Here is a 17,670-nt window from a genome sequence, read left to right as displayed (position 1 = left end):
GATAAATTTGAGGTGATAGAATTCTTACCTCTAGGTTGCAGAGTTCAGTGTGTTTCAGGTTGATAGTTCTCAGAGATGCCTTTTAGGTAACCTTTGCATTACTCATAGGAAGATTATTTGGTAAATTAATTCATATTAACTTTTAATATATGTTCTTAAAAGCTGTCTAAACTCTAGTTCTTATGTCAGACCAGTGAAAAGGTTTGGCACTGAACTGCAATAAGAACTAGCACTGTTCTCTGACAATCTCATGGACGTTTGGGAGCATCACAGATGTTGAAGATTTTTATACCCAACTTTTTTTCAGTTGACCTAATAAAATACATTACTATTTTTTTCCTTCAAATATTGCTATAATTATATTTCCAATACTTTTTCTTGTATGGAAAGGCATTATATTCACTTATCACTGTTATGTCTAGGCAAAAATGAAGCTGGAAGTCACGGAGCTTCTGGTGCTTTACTCTTAGCTCAGGTACACCAAGATATCCATCTTCCAAACCCAATAATGCGAGGTCGCTTTTAAAGACACCTTGCAGTGCCACTTTCTGTGCTGTCTTCATTTTGTGCAGAGGAAAAATGAAACAACAAAATCATAGTTTGCAAGGCCAACAGCTTTATATATTTCATCCTCACTATTCTTTACAGACATAGGAGTGCCGGTAGTCAAAAACCAGAGATGTCTTCAGATTTGGGGAACTTATTGGAAGGCAAATATTCGACTGAATCTGTTTGAGATCTTTTCTGCTGGATATTGCCAGAAATTGGGGTTTCTGTTACTGCTTTTAAAAGTGTATGTAGGGATTTTACTGGGTTTGAATATGTGGCACAAGTGTGAGGAATTTTGGACATATATATTAATTAATTGAATGCATAAATAAATTACTGTGATTCCATTTTAAAATAGCTGCAAATTGACACCAGATCTCTTGATGGTAATATGAGAAGTCATATAGGATTACAGATGTAAGGAAGGTTTTAATCTTGCTGTAGAAGTTGAGGTGTAAAAGACAGCTGCAGCTTCTTCAGCGTGGGCTAGATGCGCACAGAATTATAAAGCCACATCAATATGTGTTGTTTCCATGTTTTCAGGTGAATGGCCTGCGACACAAAGCTCAAGTGGAGCACACTTGGCTTAGCTGTCTGTCTTTAAATTAAGAAAATAATTAATCTGCAGCTGCTGGTGATTTTTGACTTGTTTTCCCTATGTGGCAGGAGTTCCTCTTGAAGATTTTCTGTGTATTTCGGAACCTGATGAAAATGAGTGTCTTTCCTCGAGACTGGATGGTGATGAGGTTGCTCACCAGCAAGTAAGTAGAGAAGCAGCTGTACTGCCGTTCTGTATCTTTCTCCTCAGCTGGGCAGTTAAAACCTGGGCTGCAGTGTGTTTCACTGGATTGAGAGGTGGTGATCAGGCAGGAATTCTGTGGTGCTTATCCTCATTCTGCAGTGTTTTTAACACTCTGAACCAAACTGGAGCTTATGTATTTGTTCTGTTTCTTAAACTCAGTATGCACAAATATCAAAGAGTTGAAAGTTCAAACCCAAAGCTGAAGTTGCTGCATTGAGGGCTCAGCTCCCGTCTCACTAAATGACTGCATTACCCTGCCTAGAAGGAGGCCTCTGTTATTTTAGGGAAGGAGGAGCAAATCCTCGTGATGGCACCAAGTGGTGTTTCTCAGTTGTTATCTACCATTTCGGTGCTCAATTTTATCTGATTTTCTTGCTTCTGATGGGTTAAGTGCTGTGCTGTTCGGAATGGCAGCAGCATGATGAGCGCTAGTTGGCTGGAATTCCTTGCCAGTTTCTGTAGATTAGCTGCAGAATTTCTCCTGACTAACTCACAGGTGGAAGGGTTCCCGTTACAAGAAACACCGTGATTCCTAAAGGCTGACTGCTCAGCTGCCGAGCTGTGCGCTCTGCGTGTTCACAGCCCTAATGGAAAGTGAAAGAAGTGGATTTCAGTATTTCAAGCAGAAAGATTAAGTGAAGTTCTGTGAGAAAAGAAAAAGCCACGTGAAAGAGTAGCTACCTCACTGCTGTAGGCTACCTCGTTCCCTTTGGCATAATTTAGACTGATAGGTGTGTTCAGCAGTGTTACTGGAAGTATTGCCTGTGAATCTGCGGTGCGTGGTTTCTTTTGACACTATTCCTGCCTCACCTGTGTGCTATTTATTAATTCCTGAGTTTATCCTGTGCCTTGATTGCTTTTCACTGTATTAGCCACCTACAAAAAAATTACCAGGAAATCCAGAACTGGTGAAAAATACTCACAAATGTGCTGAGCTGAAGTGTGAGCCAGATGAAGGACCCCCTTGTAGTGGCCAAGAATGAAAACAGCTCAGACTTTCTGAGCTGCCCTTCTCTGGGAAAAAAAAAATCCTACTGCTTAAAGGAGGGAAAAGATGAGTGTGTTCGTGTATTTCACTGCAGTTAACGTGGCCCAGCCATGCAAACCAGACAGGGTTTTAAATGCTCCCCTGTAATTTCCAAAAGTTGCAATAATTATGAAGATTCTGGGTCTTGTATCACTCCACACAAACTGTTTATTAAAACAGAGAATGATGGGTCACCTCTGTGTGAATCCAGCAGTGACCACGTGAGGAGCGCCCGTCTCTGTATGTACAGTAAAATCCACCCCACAAACCCCTGTGAGATGTTATACTCCAGATTCAAATGTTTGTGTTTTGTTTTTTGTTTTTGCCTGCAGTATCATAGTTACAACAGTTCAGTACCTGTCCTCTGCGCTGCACAAGAACTTCACGGAAACGGACTTTGATTTTAAAGTAAGAACTGATGCTGAGATAATGTCATGATATCTTTTTACACTAGCAGTAGCGAAGGACCAAGAGCTGTTCTCCACATGAGCCGATTGTATTTGTAGTGTTTATTTTGAGTATCTGTGAGGAGGGAGACCTGGCTGAGAAAAGGCAGGAATGGAATCTGCTGTGGAATTGAGGGGAAGGGAGCAGATACGATGAGAGATCAGGTCAAGGAGAGTGAGCCCCTCGTAAAGGGAAACGAGTCTCTTCATGAGCAGTGGGGCTAATGAAGTGTGTCTCTTCACGGCCAATAAAATGTAAAGCATAGAAGTGAACAATTGTCTTGCTGCACTCATTTAGAACTCACTCCTTGCAGTGTAATGTTCTGAAGTTTCCTTCCTGTCTCACAGGTGTGGAACTCTTATTTCAGCCTGGCAGTTCTGTTTATAAACCAGCCGAGTCTCCAACTTGAAAATGCCACACCAGCAAAGCGGAAGAAGATTCTGGATAAGTAAGAACATGTTTTGTTGGGTTCCCAGTGTTTTCTACCACCTCGAAAAGTGAGATTTTTTTTCCACCACAAGTCCCTGGAATTTATTATGGAACTTGGGATGTGGCAATACTTGGCAAATAAACAAATCCAACTCCTAATCCAGTGTTTGGCCATCACGATGTTGAGTTGCTCGATATTCTTATGTTGAGTTAAATGTGAATTTGATGTTTTTTAACGTCAGAGCTTTGCCGGTGCATGTTCGTTAGGCAGTCCTTTGTCTCCTCTCTTTCAGATACGGCGATATGAGAGTGATGATGGCGTACGAGCTGTTCAGCATGTGGCAGAACCTGGGTATGGCTCTCCCCTCTCCGCCCTAGCATCAGTCATGATTCAAAATTGTAGAATCACTGAATCATTTAGGTTGGAAAAGACGCTTAAGATCATAAGGGTCCAATCGTAAAGCCAACGCTGCCAAGGCCACCACTAAATCATAGCTCTGTGTGTTTGATAATAAAGGCCAGAAGTGGCATACAATAAAGCTGCTTTTTTTGGTCCCTTCCTGTGTCTGATGTGCATAGGAAATTCTAAGTTACTCCATTAAAAAAAATAAATAAGCCAACCAAAACACCAGAAAACCCAAACCCTACAAAAGGCCTGTCCACAATAAGACAATGTTTGTGATAAAATGCCGTCTTCTGAAATTCATTTGACCTTTTCCTACATATGTTTATTAAGAAATTAAGCAGGTTACAAAGTGGAGAAAAGAAATATGTCTTACCACAGATCCCAAGAAGTAAATGGAGAATTTTAGTGGGATTTGCAGTTTCAGAAGTGTGCTGCACCAGTCGTGGGTTTAGGTAATCCACGATTTTATTAACAGAGGAGGAAATAACTTGTGTAGTGCATCAGAGCGAGCCCAGCTCGGCCAGTGTCCTCTCTGCCCCAGGGACCAGAAATGAGTTCCCATGGAAATGTCTGAGGACAAAGGAACCATACAGGATTGTAGAGGGAAATTAAAAAAGTTTCCCGATAGAGATCACAAATCATTCAAGGTTCTGAGAATGGCTAAATCAGTAATAGGGCAAAGGAACGATACAAACCAGATTGGATAACTTGATAGTCTGGCTGCAAGCAATATATTCAGAAAGCCAAATATGAACATTTTGCTTGTAGGAATATAGGTGGGAAACAAGAAAACAAAGACTACAAATGTATCACACTGATAATCAGCTGAGTGAGAGTTACCAGTAAAACACTGAGTAAAAAAGATACCGTAATCTTTGAGAAAATTTGTAAGAAAATGTTGTGTTTTAAAATGCTGAATAAGCCTGACCCATCTTTCACAACGAAGAAACTAGGGCGATACAGCCAGACCTGATCCCGGTTTCTAAGTGTCTCTGTGGAGAACAGAAGCCTCTCCAGTGTAACAGACATCAAATAACCAGAAAATGATGCTATGCAAATTCCAGTAAAAAGTGAGAAGCCTGGGTTTGATATGTAGATACAGCTATTGATCACTGGATGTTGTTCCAAATTACAGTTATTTTGATGTATTCTCTGCGGCTGTAGGGGTGCTGTGGGAGAGATTGGCAGCCAAATGCCCTGGGCTTGTGTTGCTGGGAAGCAAGGCAAGGCCCTGAGTCAAGGTCAGGTAGGAAATTAAGACTGCACAGCAATGACAGTGGAGAGCTCTGTAGTTCTTTGAAATTTAAATACATTCTGTTAAATAACGTTGTCCTCACCAGCCCTTTGAAACTCTTCATAAATCAGCAGTGTTTGTGGCCTCTTTTCCCCCTACTTAGTGTGGTTTAGTTATTTTTGACAGTTCGGATTTCTTTGCAAGTAAAAACTTTTGCTGAAGGCTTTCACAGTGAAATTAAAGATGCTCTTAGAGACTTGGCAATGAACAGTGTAAAGCAAATATTGTTCTTCAGGTCCTTTCAGGAAAAGAATGTGTTTGCTTTTGTAACGCTCAGGCCTACTACTTTGTACATGTCACTGTTGCAGGGGTTCCACGTTTTCTCAGTGATTGGTAACAGAGTCTTTTAATTAATTACTGTTGCTTTGTGTTGTACAGGGGAGCATAAGATTCACTTTATTCCGGGAATGATTGGCCCCTTCCTTGGCGTTACACTTGTCCCACAACCGGAAGTTCGGAATATCATGATCCCCATCTTCCATGACATGATGGACTGGGAGCAGAGAAAGAACGGCAACTTTAAACAGGTGAAGCCGCTTCCCGGGCATGTGCAGTGTTCTTGGTCTTGCTGTGTCTCTGTGCAGCGCCCAGCTGGAACCAAGGGATTTGGATCTGTTGATCCTTTCCTGATTGTGAAGATGATGTTGTCATGTAAATATATAAAAACATATAAAATTATGCAGGATGATTCCCAAAGCGCTGGCAAGACTCCCCACAGTATTTAAACAGGGCACTTTACTGGGAACTACACGTCCTGTGAACACAGAGGAGCGATGTGCTCATCACGGCGGAGATGCTCCTCGTGGTCGTACTTAGATTATTATTGGACCATTCAGTGGGTCAAACTGAGAACCAAAAATGGTTCTGGTGTAGACAGAATTTGTGAGAACAGTGGTCTTTGCTTTTCTGTTTCCAGCTAGGAAGGGGTATTGTAGAATTAAATAGTTATACCAGGTTTGGGAATGGACTTCGTGACAGAAATTGTAGCAGCTCTGCTGGAACGGTGATGCCCAACACCAGTTCTGAGGGTCCCACCTGCTGTGAGCTCTGACTACAAAACAGGGAAGGGAGTCTTCATCGTTTTGTTGCCCAGTCACGGTCAGAGAATTGCTTACATTTTCCACTGCAAAACACATCCCTTAAGTGCAACGTATTAACAATGAAAGATCGGTTTGGACTGGATCCTCAGGTGCCAGTGCTTTATTGTCTTTGTGTTTGGGGCAAGTATCTGCAGATAAATGCTCTGGAGTAGTGAATCCTTTTGTTTAAATGATCATGATTCATGTGATTATTTATTATCCACAAACTCATTAAAATGCCAGATCTAATCTGTCATTCCAGGAGAATAACAGACCTTTTCTATAAGCTGACCTCTTAAAGGCCATGTGGAAAAGTGTTACCAGAAGCTTATGCTTTTCTTCCTCTTCAACTCCCTTGATGATGATGATGATGATTATTATTATTATTATTGTTGTTATTGTTATTATAGCAGTGTTTGTTCATGGTCCTCTTTTTGCTCTTTTAGTATCACAACAGAATGGTCCCTGCTCTGGCATTTATAGTTATGAGTGCCTGAAGTCATCTTCAAGTTTTCAGATCTGTTTATACTTTCTGTACCAAGATGAACTCTTCATAATCTCAATTTCATTTTTATCCTCACTAATGTATTCTAAACAACAGCTCCAAAAACATTCATGAAATGACCTGTGGAGCAAATCTCCACGCTGTCTTATGAATCATACGTTGTAACTTTCTAAAATCAAAGACGTAATAATTATCTATATTGGTATAATGAAGTGCAGAGTTAAACAGCACAAGATGCATTAAACCTTATTAACTTTAGCTTCTGGCAGCAGGAAATCGTTTGTTGCCCAGTATAACGCTGGACGGATGTGTTACCGATTTCTGTCAAGTCATTGTACGTCACAAGCAAAGAGACCATAGTTCTTTGTCATTTTGAACTTTTCCTTACTTTTTGAATACTAAATTGATTGTGAGGAAACATTAAGAATCCTGCAAAATCATTTTGAAGCCTTTTTTTAATTTCCTTCAGCAGCTCATGTTGTAACAAGGTTATCTTTTCAGCGATAATGGCTAACAATACAGTCTGATTCATGGACTAAATTAGGTCTCCCTTTAATGATTTCAGCACCGAGAGCACCAAATCCATTTGTGTGCCACTGGATGATTTGCTTTTCCTTCTCATCTTTACTTCCCTTGCAATTTGGCAGCTGAAAAACACAGAGGGACTCAAAGCGTGCTTGACTTTCAGTAAAAACAAGCCACATGTCTACAGTTTCAACCTTGAGGAACCTCTGTCTTTCTTAGTCCCGAGAGTATGTTTTCCACAAGATTTCCAAGAGCAGATAATTTTTTTTTTCTTTAGCGATAGATACATTGATTTCTGCACTTGATTTGATGGGAATATCCGATATCAGGACGTATTAGACTGGGGTGGAAATGAATACGTAGCATCATGGCCCTTTCTGTAAATGTGAAAAGAAAGTGCATGATATAATGAGAGAGGGGCTTGATAGAACTGGGTTTAATGAACACATAATCATCCAGTGTAATGCTGCCCGGATGACTGGAAGTCAATTACCTGCCCGCAGACAGCAGTGATCACACCATGAATTAGTTTCTCTGTGTGGATATTCTGTTATGTACAGGATATGGTTTATCTGATCTAATGCTTCACAAAGCCGTATCCGAGTGATTTATTTGACAAGAGAATAAACTTCAGAGATTCCTGTGAAGAGCAGCATTGCATCCCTTAGAATGTTTAATTAAACCCTGATACACAGAAGGATGGTTTGGTTTTAGACCTCCGATTTCACTGAAAGCTGAGAAAAGCGTGCCCGTTTGACCGAGCCACAGAGAAATAAATCACTCACCTGCAGCAGTGGGTAACCCCAGGGCATGAGAAAATCTTCCAGTCTTCCTACTGTTTGGAGCTCTTGTCTTCTACAGTTGATGCATAACCAATCGCTTCTTCATCCAGGTGGAAGCTGAGCTGATCGATAAGCTGGACAGCCTGGTATCCGAAGGAAAAGGTGATGAGAACTACAGGGAACTCTTCAGCCTGCTGTAAGCCATGCCCGTTTCTGCACGTGCTGTGTTCTGAGGGGTCATGGAAAGCGTCGGGGGAGTGCTCTGTGCAGCTGCAGCCGCTGTGCCGACCTTCAGAGAAAGCAGGGAAGGGCTGTCTGGCAGGTTCTCATGACGTGACTTGGCCATGAAATAGAAATATGTCACCAATCCTGAAAAGAATATAAAAAACTAAATTCCTCCTCTTCCTGTGAAATCTAATGTGAGGCTGCCCGGGAAAGTAGTATCGCTCTCCTATCAAAAATGGATTTGCCAGAAGAGCCATTGCCTGCCCTTTTACGTAGCAGTAAGAGCAGTCATGGCCTTAGGACTGTTTAGAGAAACAGAGTATTCTCTAGCAAGCCAGGCCTTCTTAGAATGAAAGATATTTGCCTCAGCATTTTCCTTTGCTTTACCCAGTTTTTGAAGGTCGTGTTTTGGTTGGCTCAACAGTTACAAGTCAGTTCCTCCAGAGTCCATCATGATGCTGCATTTCCATTTCCTTTCATACCTAAATCTGTACTTGTAAGGGTAAACTTAAAGGCTTTACGTTTGACTTTCCACTTAGTTTTCTGATTACGGATCTGTCACAAATCTCCTTTCCAATGATCGTAGTTTATTTCTAAAGGTCTTATTTTGATCTCCAAGAGTCCAGAGCAGTTAACCCAAAATCATTTAATATTACAGTGAGCCGGAGAGATTACTCGCAGAATTTTAGCCATATATTCCAGCAGATTTTGTGTGGCCCCCAGCAGCCTGAGGCACAGACCTTTGTTTCACTAGGACTAGTATTGTACTTGTGAATTTCAATTGCACTTTCATTGATTTCCAAGAGAGATGAGCCTGCCCAACCTGTGTGCTCATCCTTGGGAAGCGTGGAAGCGTTTTCAGTTTTGATTTGTGCATATTCAGCCTTGAGAAGCCTGGTATTTCGTGTGTACTGACAATGTAAATGCGCTTGTTTTTCACTCAAGCCCTCTCTCATCCTTCACAGTTGTCTCAGTGAGACGCATCCTGTGTTTTCTAGTTTGCTGAGCAGGAAAAGATTGCCTTTATTTATTTATTTACAGTTGAAATAAGTTGTGATTCAAGGTTGGTTGGTTGCTGGTTAGAGACGAAAATGTTTGTGAGGATGAGTAAAGAGAAGGTATTTGCATTAGATTCAGACTCCCTTCCAACTTCTGACTGCTGTTGGCAGTGTGTATGGGTAACAACATGGGAATCAGCTGTTGCCGTGAGCGTTGTTCTTTTTCACATTTTAAATGGCAATATGAAGATATTTTTCCTTCTCCTGTCACTTCTGTAATTTCCTTGTCTTTGCTTCATGCTGCCTGGAGTAGAACCCAGCTCTTTGGGCCCTATCCCAGGTAAGGCAGTGATTCCATTAATCTGTTTGGTGAGGGAGAACCCAAGTTGTCTGCAGCTGCCTGCGTGCACTGCATCACTTCCCTGGAAGCCTCATCCCCTGTCTTTTCATCTCCAAACAGTTTGCTGGAGAAGATTGAGCAGGAGACGTGGCGGGAGACTGGAATCTCTTTTGTTACATCAGTTACTCGTCTCATGGAGCGTCTGCTTGACTACAGGTATTTGGCAATGGCAGCAACACATTCTAAGTATGCGTAGTCTGTAAAGAGGTAGCGCCCCGCTTCTTTTTTACAGGGCATATTTTCATTGTTTATCACGCTGCTCTGATGGCGAGTGTGGTGTAAGTACACTTAACTCATTACTGCAGGGTTCAGAGCAAAAATCCCAAGTCCACATCTCCAGAGCCCCAAGTCTCATTCTTGTTTGCTCATTGCTGATAACAGCAAAGATAGAGAAATGTTTTAATTCGTAATTTTGCCCTAAGTTTTATTCGGGTTGCTAAATGATCAATTCCTGCTATCACTGAAATGATCTCACCTAATTCAGCAAAACAGATCATAGAATCATAGAATGCTTTGGGCTGGAAGGGACCTCAAAGCCCATCCAGTCCCACCCCCTGCCATGGGCAGGGACACCTCCCTCTGGCTCAGGGGCTCCAAACCCCATCCAACCTGGCCTGGAACCCCTCCAGGGATGGGGCAGCCACCGCTGCTCTGGGCAACCTGGGCCAGGGCCTCCCCACCCTCAGCGTGAAGAATTTCTTCCTAATGTCTGATCTACATCTTCTCCCTTCTAATTTAAAGCCATTCCCCTCATCCTGTCTCTCCATACCCTTGGAAAAAGTCCCTCCCCAGCTTTCCTGGAGCCCCTTTCAGTTCTGGAAGCTGCTCTAAGGTCTCCCCGTAGCCTCCTCTTCTCCAGGCTGAACAACCCCAACTCTCTCCGCCTGTCCCCATATGGGAGGTGCTCCAGCCTCTCTGGATAGGAGCTAAATCCTAAATCCAAGAATGATCTCACATGCCTTGCTGAACTAAGCTGTGCCGAATGCCTCATCGAGACCTGCAGGGCCGGCAGACTTCACCTGAGGAACGTCCGAGGTGTCGGTTGGGGCGGGTGTGCGCGGCTCCACTGCACATGAGGAGTCCTTTGTTTAATTTTAGGCTGGAGTTTGCAGGGCTACTGTGTCAACGCAGCTGAGCTCTGATTCAGTTACAAGAGAATATTTTCACTTCACGCACGCACACACACAGTTGGAGTTGTTTTTATGGAATGACAGACAGTTTGGAACCGTGTAGAGCTGCCCCAGATATTTCTATCTGTACCCTACTGACAGGGGTTCAACTGTTTTTTTCTTCTGCTGCTGCTCATTAGAGGTGGAGCCTGTGGCTTGGCTGGGTATTCTGCAGTCCCAGATCCTCTTCTGTGCTTTTTAGTTTGCTCTTTTTGTTATCCTTACCAGATTCATCCAATCTCTGCTTGTTTCCTGACAATGGGTGCTGTACAACTGCTATGCCAGACCACGGATCTGAGCCGCATGGGAAGGGAATGCAAGGGAGATGATTTTTTTAAATGACATTCACTATCAACGTGATTTCAATACACAGTTATAAGTTTTCATGCTTAATTGAGGAACATATACCAGGTTTTAATTGATTTTTAATATACAGCAGATTTTTTTCGTTCCCAGAACAGAACAGGGAGCTGCATTGGGCTTTGGCAATCTGCAGGCAGCTCTCGGAGTCCGGCTGCAGGCGAGCTGACACAGTAGCTCTCCAGAGAGTTTCCTGTGTCACTGCTTCAAACAGTTTGCCTCATTATCCAATGAATGTGACTTTTTCAAGTCGAGTAATTTCTGAAGCCTTTAACTTTTTGTACTGCTTGAATAGATTTAATTTCTGAAATATTCCAGAAACTAAAGATAAATTTTGTAGTTTAACTTGCATGTAAAAGTCAGTAATCCAGTCTATATTACCAGGATCTGTCTTCCACGTGCCAACACTACATGGGATAGCTGAATTCATGAAAGCTAACCCTTTCACCAGGAAACCATCATGTGTTAACATCTGGATTAAAAAATATTCACTTTTATATTAAATCTTTAGTTCAGATGATTTTTGGCCAGTATTGTTTGTTCAGATTCTTATAAGAAACGAAGTAGCCGTCATTTCAGGTGCTTTGGACTCGATGATCTCAAAGGTCTTTTCCAGACGAGTGATTCTATGATTCTGAGATGCAGACGTGTAAGGGGACACTCAGTTCTCATCATTTACACTGTAATACGGAAACTTTTTGTAGAGAAGCTTCATGAAGTATATAATTAACTGTTGTTTGCAATCCAAGAAAACTCAGGAGAAGGTAGCTTCAGATGTGTTTTAAAAGGCAGTTTTGGCAGCTGTGTGTTTCAACGTTGCTCTGCTTTCTCAGGGACTGCATGAAAGGAGATGAAACAGAAAACAAGAAAATCGGCTGCACTGTTAACCTTATGGTAAAGATGATTCCTTTCTCTCTTTGTGATGCTCTGCAATGCTGTCAAAACTGGGCTGGGAAAGGTTGGGATAGGAGTCTGTGTCAGGCAAGCGTAGCTTCGGGATAGGAGCAGTGGGATGACGGGACGGAATGATGGGGTTGTGAGGATCCCCTGGAGGTCTCTGTCCTGGGCAGAAGTTCTACAACCTCTCTCGCCTTTTCCTTCATTTTCATAAAGATTCATTACATGATAAAATTAGTGGGCAAATCAGCGTGAATGTGAAAAGAACTATTCCTTTTCTCTTCCACTAATAATATATTCTCTTTTTCATGCCTTTATGCATACACAAACTCTGCCGATTGTCTTCAATGAAGGAAGGGTCTCAATAACGACTCTTTTTCTTCTTTCACAGAATTTCTATAAATCCGAGATTAACAAGGAAGAGATGTACATCCGCTATATCCACAAGCTGTGTGACATGCACCTACAGGCTGAGAACTACACAGGTTGGTAACGTATCGCGTGGCAGCTCTCTGAAACCCTCGCGGAGCTTTTGACTCCCAGTGTTAAACTCCAGCATCCAATTCATTCTTTGGGGAATAATATTTGTGTGAATAAGTTATGGCAGTAGGAAAGGTACAGAGCTGAGGTCCAGCCTGTCCCAGCAAGTGAAATAATGTGTGTCTGTGCCCACACAAGCGCACGATGGTCATGTTACACACTCAGTTTCATATCACAGTGTTCCACAGGGAAGATCGATCAATAAAATCGCAACAGTGGAATCAAAATGAGAGGAAGATTAAAATTGCAAACCCACTGTTATGTAATCATTTGCCATATTTCCCTGCACTGTAATACTTCAGGAGCACTTAAAAGTGTGTAAACTCTGATTTGGTGTTGTCCAAGCTCTGTTTGCAGCTGCAGGCCCCAAACCTAGGAACACAGCTGAATATCGGGCTGTGCATTTATATCAGGTAGCTTGCCAAAAGAAACTTGATGGATTTATACCTAAAAATCAGGTTCATAGGAAGCAACTTTGTTCTGCAATTCTAAGTAGTTGAATAATTGAACAGTCGTCTAAGACTGCGGACTTCTTTTTCAAATTGTAAATGAGAAATTCCAGACTGTTTAGAAAGAGACCTGTTGGCTGTATTCATTTGTTGTCGCTGATTCACTGTTCAATAACTGCATTTCCAACAGAAGCTGCATTTACGTTGCTTTTGTACTGTGAGTTGCTTCAGTGGGAGGACAGACCTCTGAGAGAGTTCCTGCATTATCCATCTCAGTCAGAGTGGCAACGTAAGGAAGGTCTGTGCCGTAAGATTATCCATTACTTCAACAAAGGGAAGGTATGCCAACTTCTTCTCTCTTCCAGCAGCTTCCTTCCCTTTTCCTGACTTACTTGGGGCTTACAAGCCCATGAACTCACTTCAGTAGTCTGAAAGTAAATTTATATCAGAAGGGTTCATAGCTTGACAAATTGCTCCTTGGCTCTCTGGATAAAAAGCAGATGAGAAAAATGGATGTGGGTATTTCATTATGCGTAGCATTTGGAACTAGTCTAGGTAGGAAGAACACCAACACACTTCTATACCTTGGGATCACCTGATACGGCAGAGCGCTCTACGAATGCTAATTCTTTAGGTTTGGGGGTGCGATTGCATTTTGCAGTTGTCTGTGCAAATTGTTGTGTTACGACTCAGTTCAGGACTTGTTTTGTTTCCAGCTGACAGCAGTGAATCCAGGAGTCCCTTTATTAACAAAGATTGAAGCCTTTGCAGCATCACTGTTATTTGAAAGTGGCTTTCAATTAAAGTGCGGTACCATCCTTTGCACAAGAAGAAAATCAATACATTTCAATTTCCCATATTTGCTATGTTTGCCCTACGATAAATGGGGTTTTTTTAAGTTACTGCAGAGTAGGTGGTGTGGCCCCTTGTCACACCCCTTGTCTCGTGGTGCTTTGGGAACATGTCAGAGTAGTATTGTCTTCCAGAGCATCTGCAACTTTATCCCTTCCCCAGAAAAATCCTACAGCTTAGATTACTGGAAGATACTGCCTGTGTGTGCACCTCAGGGTTGGTTTTGCCTGTGATAGCAGTGACAGCGGCATTAAATCCAAAGGCGATTGGGTTCATACGGGGTTGCCATTCCAGATAATTCTGTTCTAGCCCTGATGATAGAAAGTTGCGTACGGCAGAGACATTCTGGACAGAACCTGCAAAAGGAAGCCAGATTCCATTGTGTAGGAAGAAATGGACTATTTAGGAGGAAAGATTAATTAGGAAGATGGCTTTTTCCTGGCCAGAGTTGTCCTTTTGTAACCACGCTGCAGATGGTGCTTTTTTTTACACTTCAGAAACGTTCAGGGGTTTTCAGAGGGCGCTTAAAAAAATGAATATCTGACTTGTGTCAGTGTTGCAGTACAGTGCTGTCTGACGGGAGCGAGATAACGGAGAGACTGTGTAAAATGAGGCGCCTGTATTTTGACAAAAACAGGCAATCCACGTGTGCGATGAAAAAGGGGGATATAAAAACTTGACAGATGTAATTTTGCCATAAAACTCTTAACAGATTATAGTGTTAACCTCTTGAGGTTTCTTCCCACTGGACTATTTTGGAGTTACTCGACTTTGTGTTTTAATCCTCTGTTATGAGAAATGGTAGCTGAATGACTAAATAATCCACTTAGGCAGCGTCTGTGTCACTCAGACTGTGAGAGATGCTGAGAAGCTGAACCCTCCTGCTGCTTTTCAGCACTCTCTGCTGCTGTGTAACAGGGAATAAGCTGAGGGAACGGATGATCCTCGCTTCCCCCAACTTGTCTCTCCTCATTTCTTTCTGCATTACCCTAAGATGGTCTCTCCTCAGGTCCTGATGAGTGGAATTGAGTTGCATTTCTAGAGTTAAAGTTCTCACACTGCTCTTGGCAACCTCCACTAATGAAGGGGGGTCAAAGCCATGTGAAAAGGGTGTAAAAATCCTTCATTTGTTAACGGAGAAATGTTGTTGGGGACCGGGGGAAGCTCTGGCCACCGGGCTGCCCTGTGCGTTTGACAGCCGGGGCACGGCCCGCGGTGCAGAACTGAGCAACTCCCGCTCCATGCTGTCAGTCGCCGCCCTGTGCTGGAGGGGTGTTTAACGAGAAGGAAAATGGTTAGCGCTATTCTCTTTCTCCAAGTAAGTTCCCAGTCTCGGTGAATTGTCAGAAACAAGCAGTATGTGTGTGTAACTCCAGTGGAACGTCCTGCTCCCATTGCCATCTTGGAGAAGGAATGACTCCTAATGGAAACCATTTGATCCATTGTGTTTTCCCATCTTAATCTCTGGCATTTCATACCGAATGAATTCCCCAAACTGAATTTCCGTATTCCCCTCAGCTGCGTTGGTGATAACATCCTGGTTGCTGTGAGTGTGATTTGCTTTGGTTTTGCAGAGCTGGGAGTTTGGGATCCCGCTGTGCAGGGAACTGGCCATCCAGTACGAAAGTCTCTACGACTACCAGAGCCTCAGCTGGATTCGGGTAAGCAGCAGACCTTCCTCCCCTTGCAGACTCTCATGTCCTTTTTTCTTCCACTCTAAGGCTCCCAGTGCGCAGTGCTGTAGAAGACTGAATTTTGTTTCATGCTTTTTCATGCCCCTCAACCCAATTAAGGCAAATCCACCTGAATGGATATAATTTTCCGGACAGTGGAATAGATTTTGAGCTGTAGGAGAGAACAGGACGCTGTGCAGCAGGCGACAGTCTCAGCTTTGCCATTAACTCTGCAGTGCAAAGACGTGACATGCGAGACCTGTTTAAATGCAACAGGAACAGTTTCATCTGTCATCTCCGAAAATGTAAAATGATCCAATGGTACCGTAGACTGCTCCAACGTGAGGTCTAATAAATAATTTCTATCTTTAAAATAATTTCAGTCTTGTCACTACAGGATTGTGAGGGTGACAGAGCAATGTGCTGCTTTACTGTGTCTTGTGATGCTCATGTTTGACGGGCAGCTTCAAGGGTCTGATGGCAGCTCTTTTTCCTCTGCAGAAAATGGAAGCTACCTATTATGATAATATCATGGAACAGCAGCGCTTGGAGCCAGAGTTTTTCAGAGTTGGTTTTTATGGTCGGAAATTCCCATTTTTCCTGCGGGTAAGCAAGGCTTACACAAAATATGTGGAAGTGACCAGGCTAAGAGTAGCAGTTGAGGCTTTGTATTTTTGTTGTGGAGATAGGATGTCTGCCATTCAGGTTATTTTTTTTACGCCTCCACAAGGGGAACCGGCTTTCTGGCTGAAAAGAAGGATGTGGTCCATGGGGAACGTTCTTAGGAACAGCAATTTGACTCATGCCCGTGTGTATTTTTGACGATGTGCACATGCAGCACAAACTGCCTCTATATAAAGCAAAGTGCTGTACAGCAGCAATGGTGGGTCATTACTCCACTAATTTTCATCATCTCAAATTATCAAGCTTTAAAAAGTCTCAGATGGCAGGATGATTCCGACACCAAACTGATGAATCTTTTTTGCTGTCTACAAGCAAAAATTGCTTCTCTCTTCAACAAAAAGCTTAGCAGCTTCTCTGGACACGTCCTTACTTTGAGCTCATTGTCTGCTGCTCCATCCAGGATCAGCTGGGTGCACAAGCCACTTAAAAAGCAAAATTATCTTCTTTGCCTAACAAGGAATCAAACTTAAAATGGATATTTTTTTCATATGATGTCTTGTTGCCAGTTCAGAGCAAGGAAGAAATAAAACCTGACAACTGCCATAAGAACTGTCTGAGAATTGGTAATAGATGCCATCTAGCTTGACAGGACAAGCTAACTCGAAGCGTGTTTCCAAGGACTGGAGGTGCATATTCTGTGTTCTCTTTAAAGACTGGTTTGACAAGAGATAGCACCACCCTGCAGTTATACAGTAAGCAGCTACAAAAAGCCCAACCACATACCATTTTTTTTCCCACAGACTATGAAAATTGGACTCTTGCATTTCCCTCTGATGTCTAAGTATTTTTTTATAACTGGAATTTAAACATCGGTGTTTAATTACAGTCTTCTAATTAAAGCACGGGGGCGGAAGGAAAGGCAAGTTGGAATTAATCAAGATGAAAATACCAGTGGATGAAGTGGTAGCTTCATGTAATGTGAAGGTGAGGTTGAACAGTGCCATAACGCTCAGCCTGAATTGGTGTGTGGAATGCGCGTGCAAAGGAATCTGCAGGAGCTGCCCTTTCCTGAAGATCTCCAGAGAGAACTGGCAATTTCTGGTTTTAAATCTAACAGATGCTTCAGAAAATGAATAACAACAAAGCCGTGATGGCACATGTGTCCCTACATTTGAAGTGACGTCAGTGAGTACTGTGGATCCTGCAGTTTCCTCTTGGATCCAGCGTGGCCGATGTCTGTAACATGGCACGAGGTCCCAGCGCACAGCACTTACTCTTCTGTAACGGTGTGGCAACATGGATCCTTGGCTGGAGACGTTAACAGCGAACATGAGCGTACATAATTATAATCCTTGTTAATTCTGCAATTATATTTGGTAGCAGTACTTCTGATAGCAGATTACTAATGTAGCAACCTCATTAAAAGTCATCTTCCTCCTTTCTCTCTAATGATCCGTACAGCACACACATTGCGAAGCCCAGGCTAAGCCCATTAGCAGCCGCATCAGCATGGATCACACTGTAAAGAGACTGGAAGCAGCTATTCCAGAGAAGATATACGTGGATTTAACATTTACAGATGGATGTGAGAGTCATTTTAAAGTACACAAATAACTCCATCCCCTTTTCCCATTTATT

General features: G+C 42.6%; 1 protein-coding gene across 15 annotated transcripts in view; it reads left to right on the top strand.

Annotated features, from left to right (window-relative positions):
- The window catches only part of DOCK3 (dedicator of cytokinesis 3), a 167,978-nt gene that overhangs the window by 125,129 nt on the left and 25,179 nt on the right, over nucleotides 1–17,670 (top strand). For 12 of the 15 annotated variants that reach the window (XM_054076516.1, XM_054076508.1, XM_054076505.1 and 9 more), the window contains 13 exons: nucleotides 1,216–1,310; nucleotides 2,711–2,786; nucleotides 3,173–3,273; nucleotides 3,548–3,606; nucleotides 5,333–5,481; nucleotides 7,956–8,041; nucleotides 9,382–9,408; nucleotides 9,529–9,624; nucleotides 11,831–11,891; nucleotides 12,286–12,379; nucleotides 13,074–13,222; nucleotides 15,310–15,396; nucleotides 15,910–16,014. In XM_054076516.1, coding sequence (XP_053932491.1) covers nucleotides 1,216–1,310; nucleotides 2,711–2,786; nucleotides 3,173–3,273; nucleotides 3,548–3,606; nucleotides 5,333–5,481; nucleotides 7,956–8,041; nucleotides 9,382–9,408; nucleotides 9,529–9,624; nucleotides 11,831–11,891; nucleotides 12,286–12,379; nucleotides 13,074–13,222; nucleotides 15,310–15,396; nucleotides 15,910–16,014 — 1,185 coding nt within the window. The remainder of the gene's footprint in view (nucleotides 1–1,215; nucleotides 1,311–2,710; nucleotides 2,787–3,172; nucleotides 3,274–3,547; nucleotides 3,607–5,332; nucleotides 5,482–7,955; nucleotides 8,042–9,381; nucleotides 9,409–9,528; nucleotides 9,625–11,830; nucleotides 11,892–12,285; nucleotides 12,380–13,073; nucleotides 13,223–15,309; nucleotides 15,397–15,909; nucleotides 16,015–17,670) is intronic. The other 3 variants (XM_054076517.1, XM_054076509.1, XM_054076504.1) reach the window with 1 other exon arrangement.

The sequence above is a fragment of the Cuculus canorus genome, chromosome 11 (assembly GCF_017976375.1).
Source record: "Cuculus canorus isolate bCucCan1 chromosome 11, bCucCan1.pri, whole genome shotgun sequence".
NCBI lineage: Eukaryota > Metazoa > Chordata > Aves > Cuculiformes > Cuculidae > Cuculus > Cuculus canorus.
Note: the sequence above shows the minus strand (reverse complement) of the source record. Positions and strands in the feature narration are given on the sequence as shown.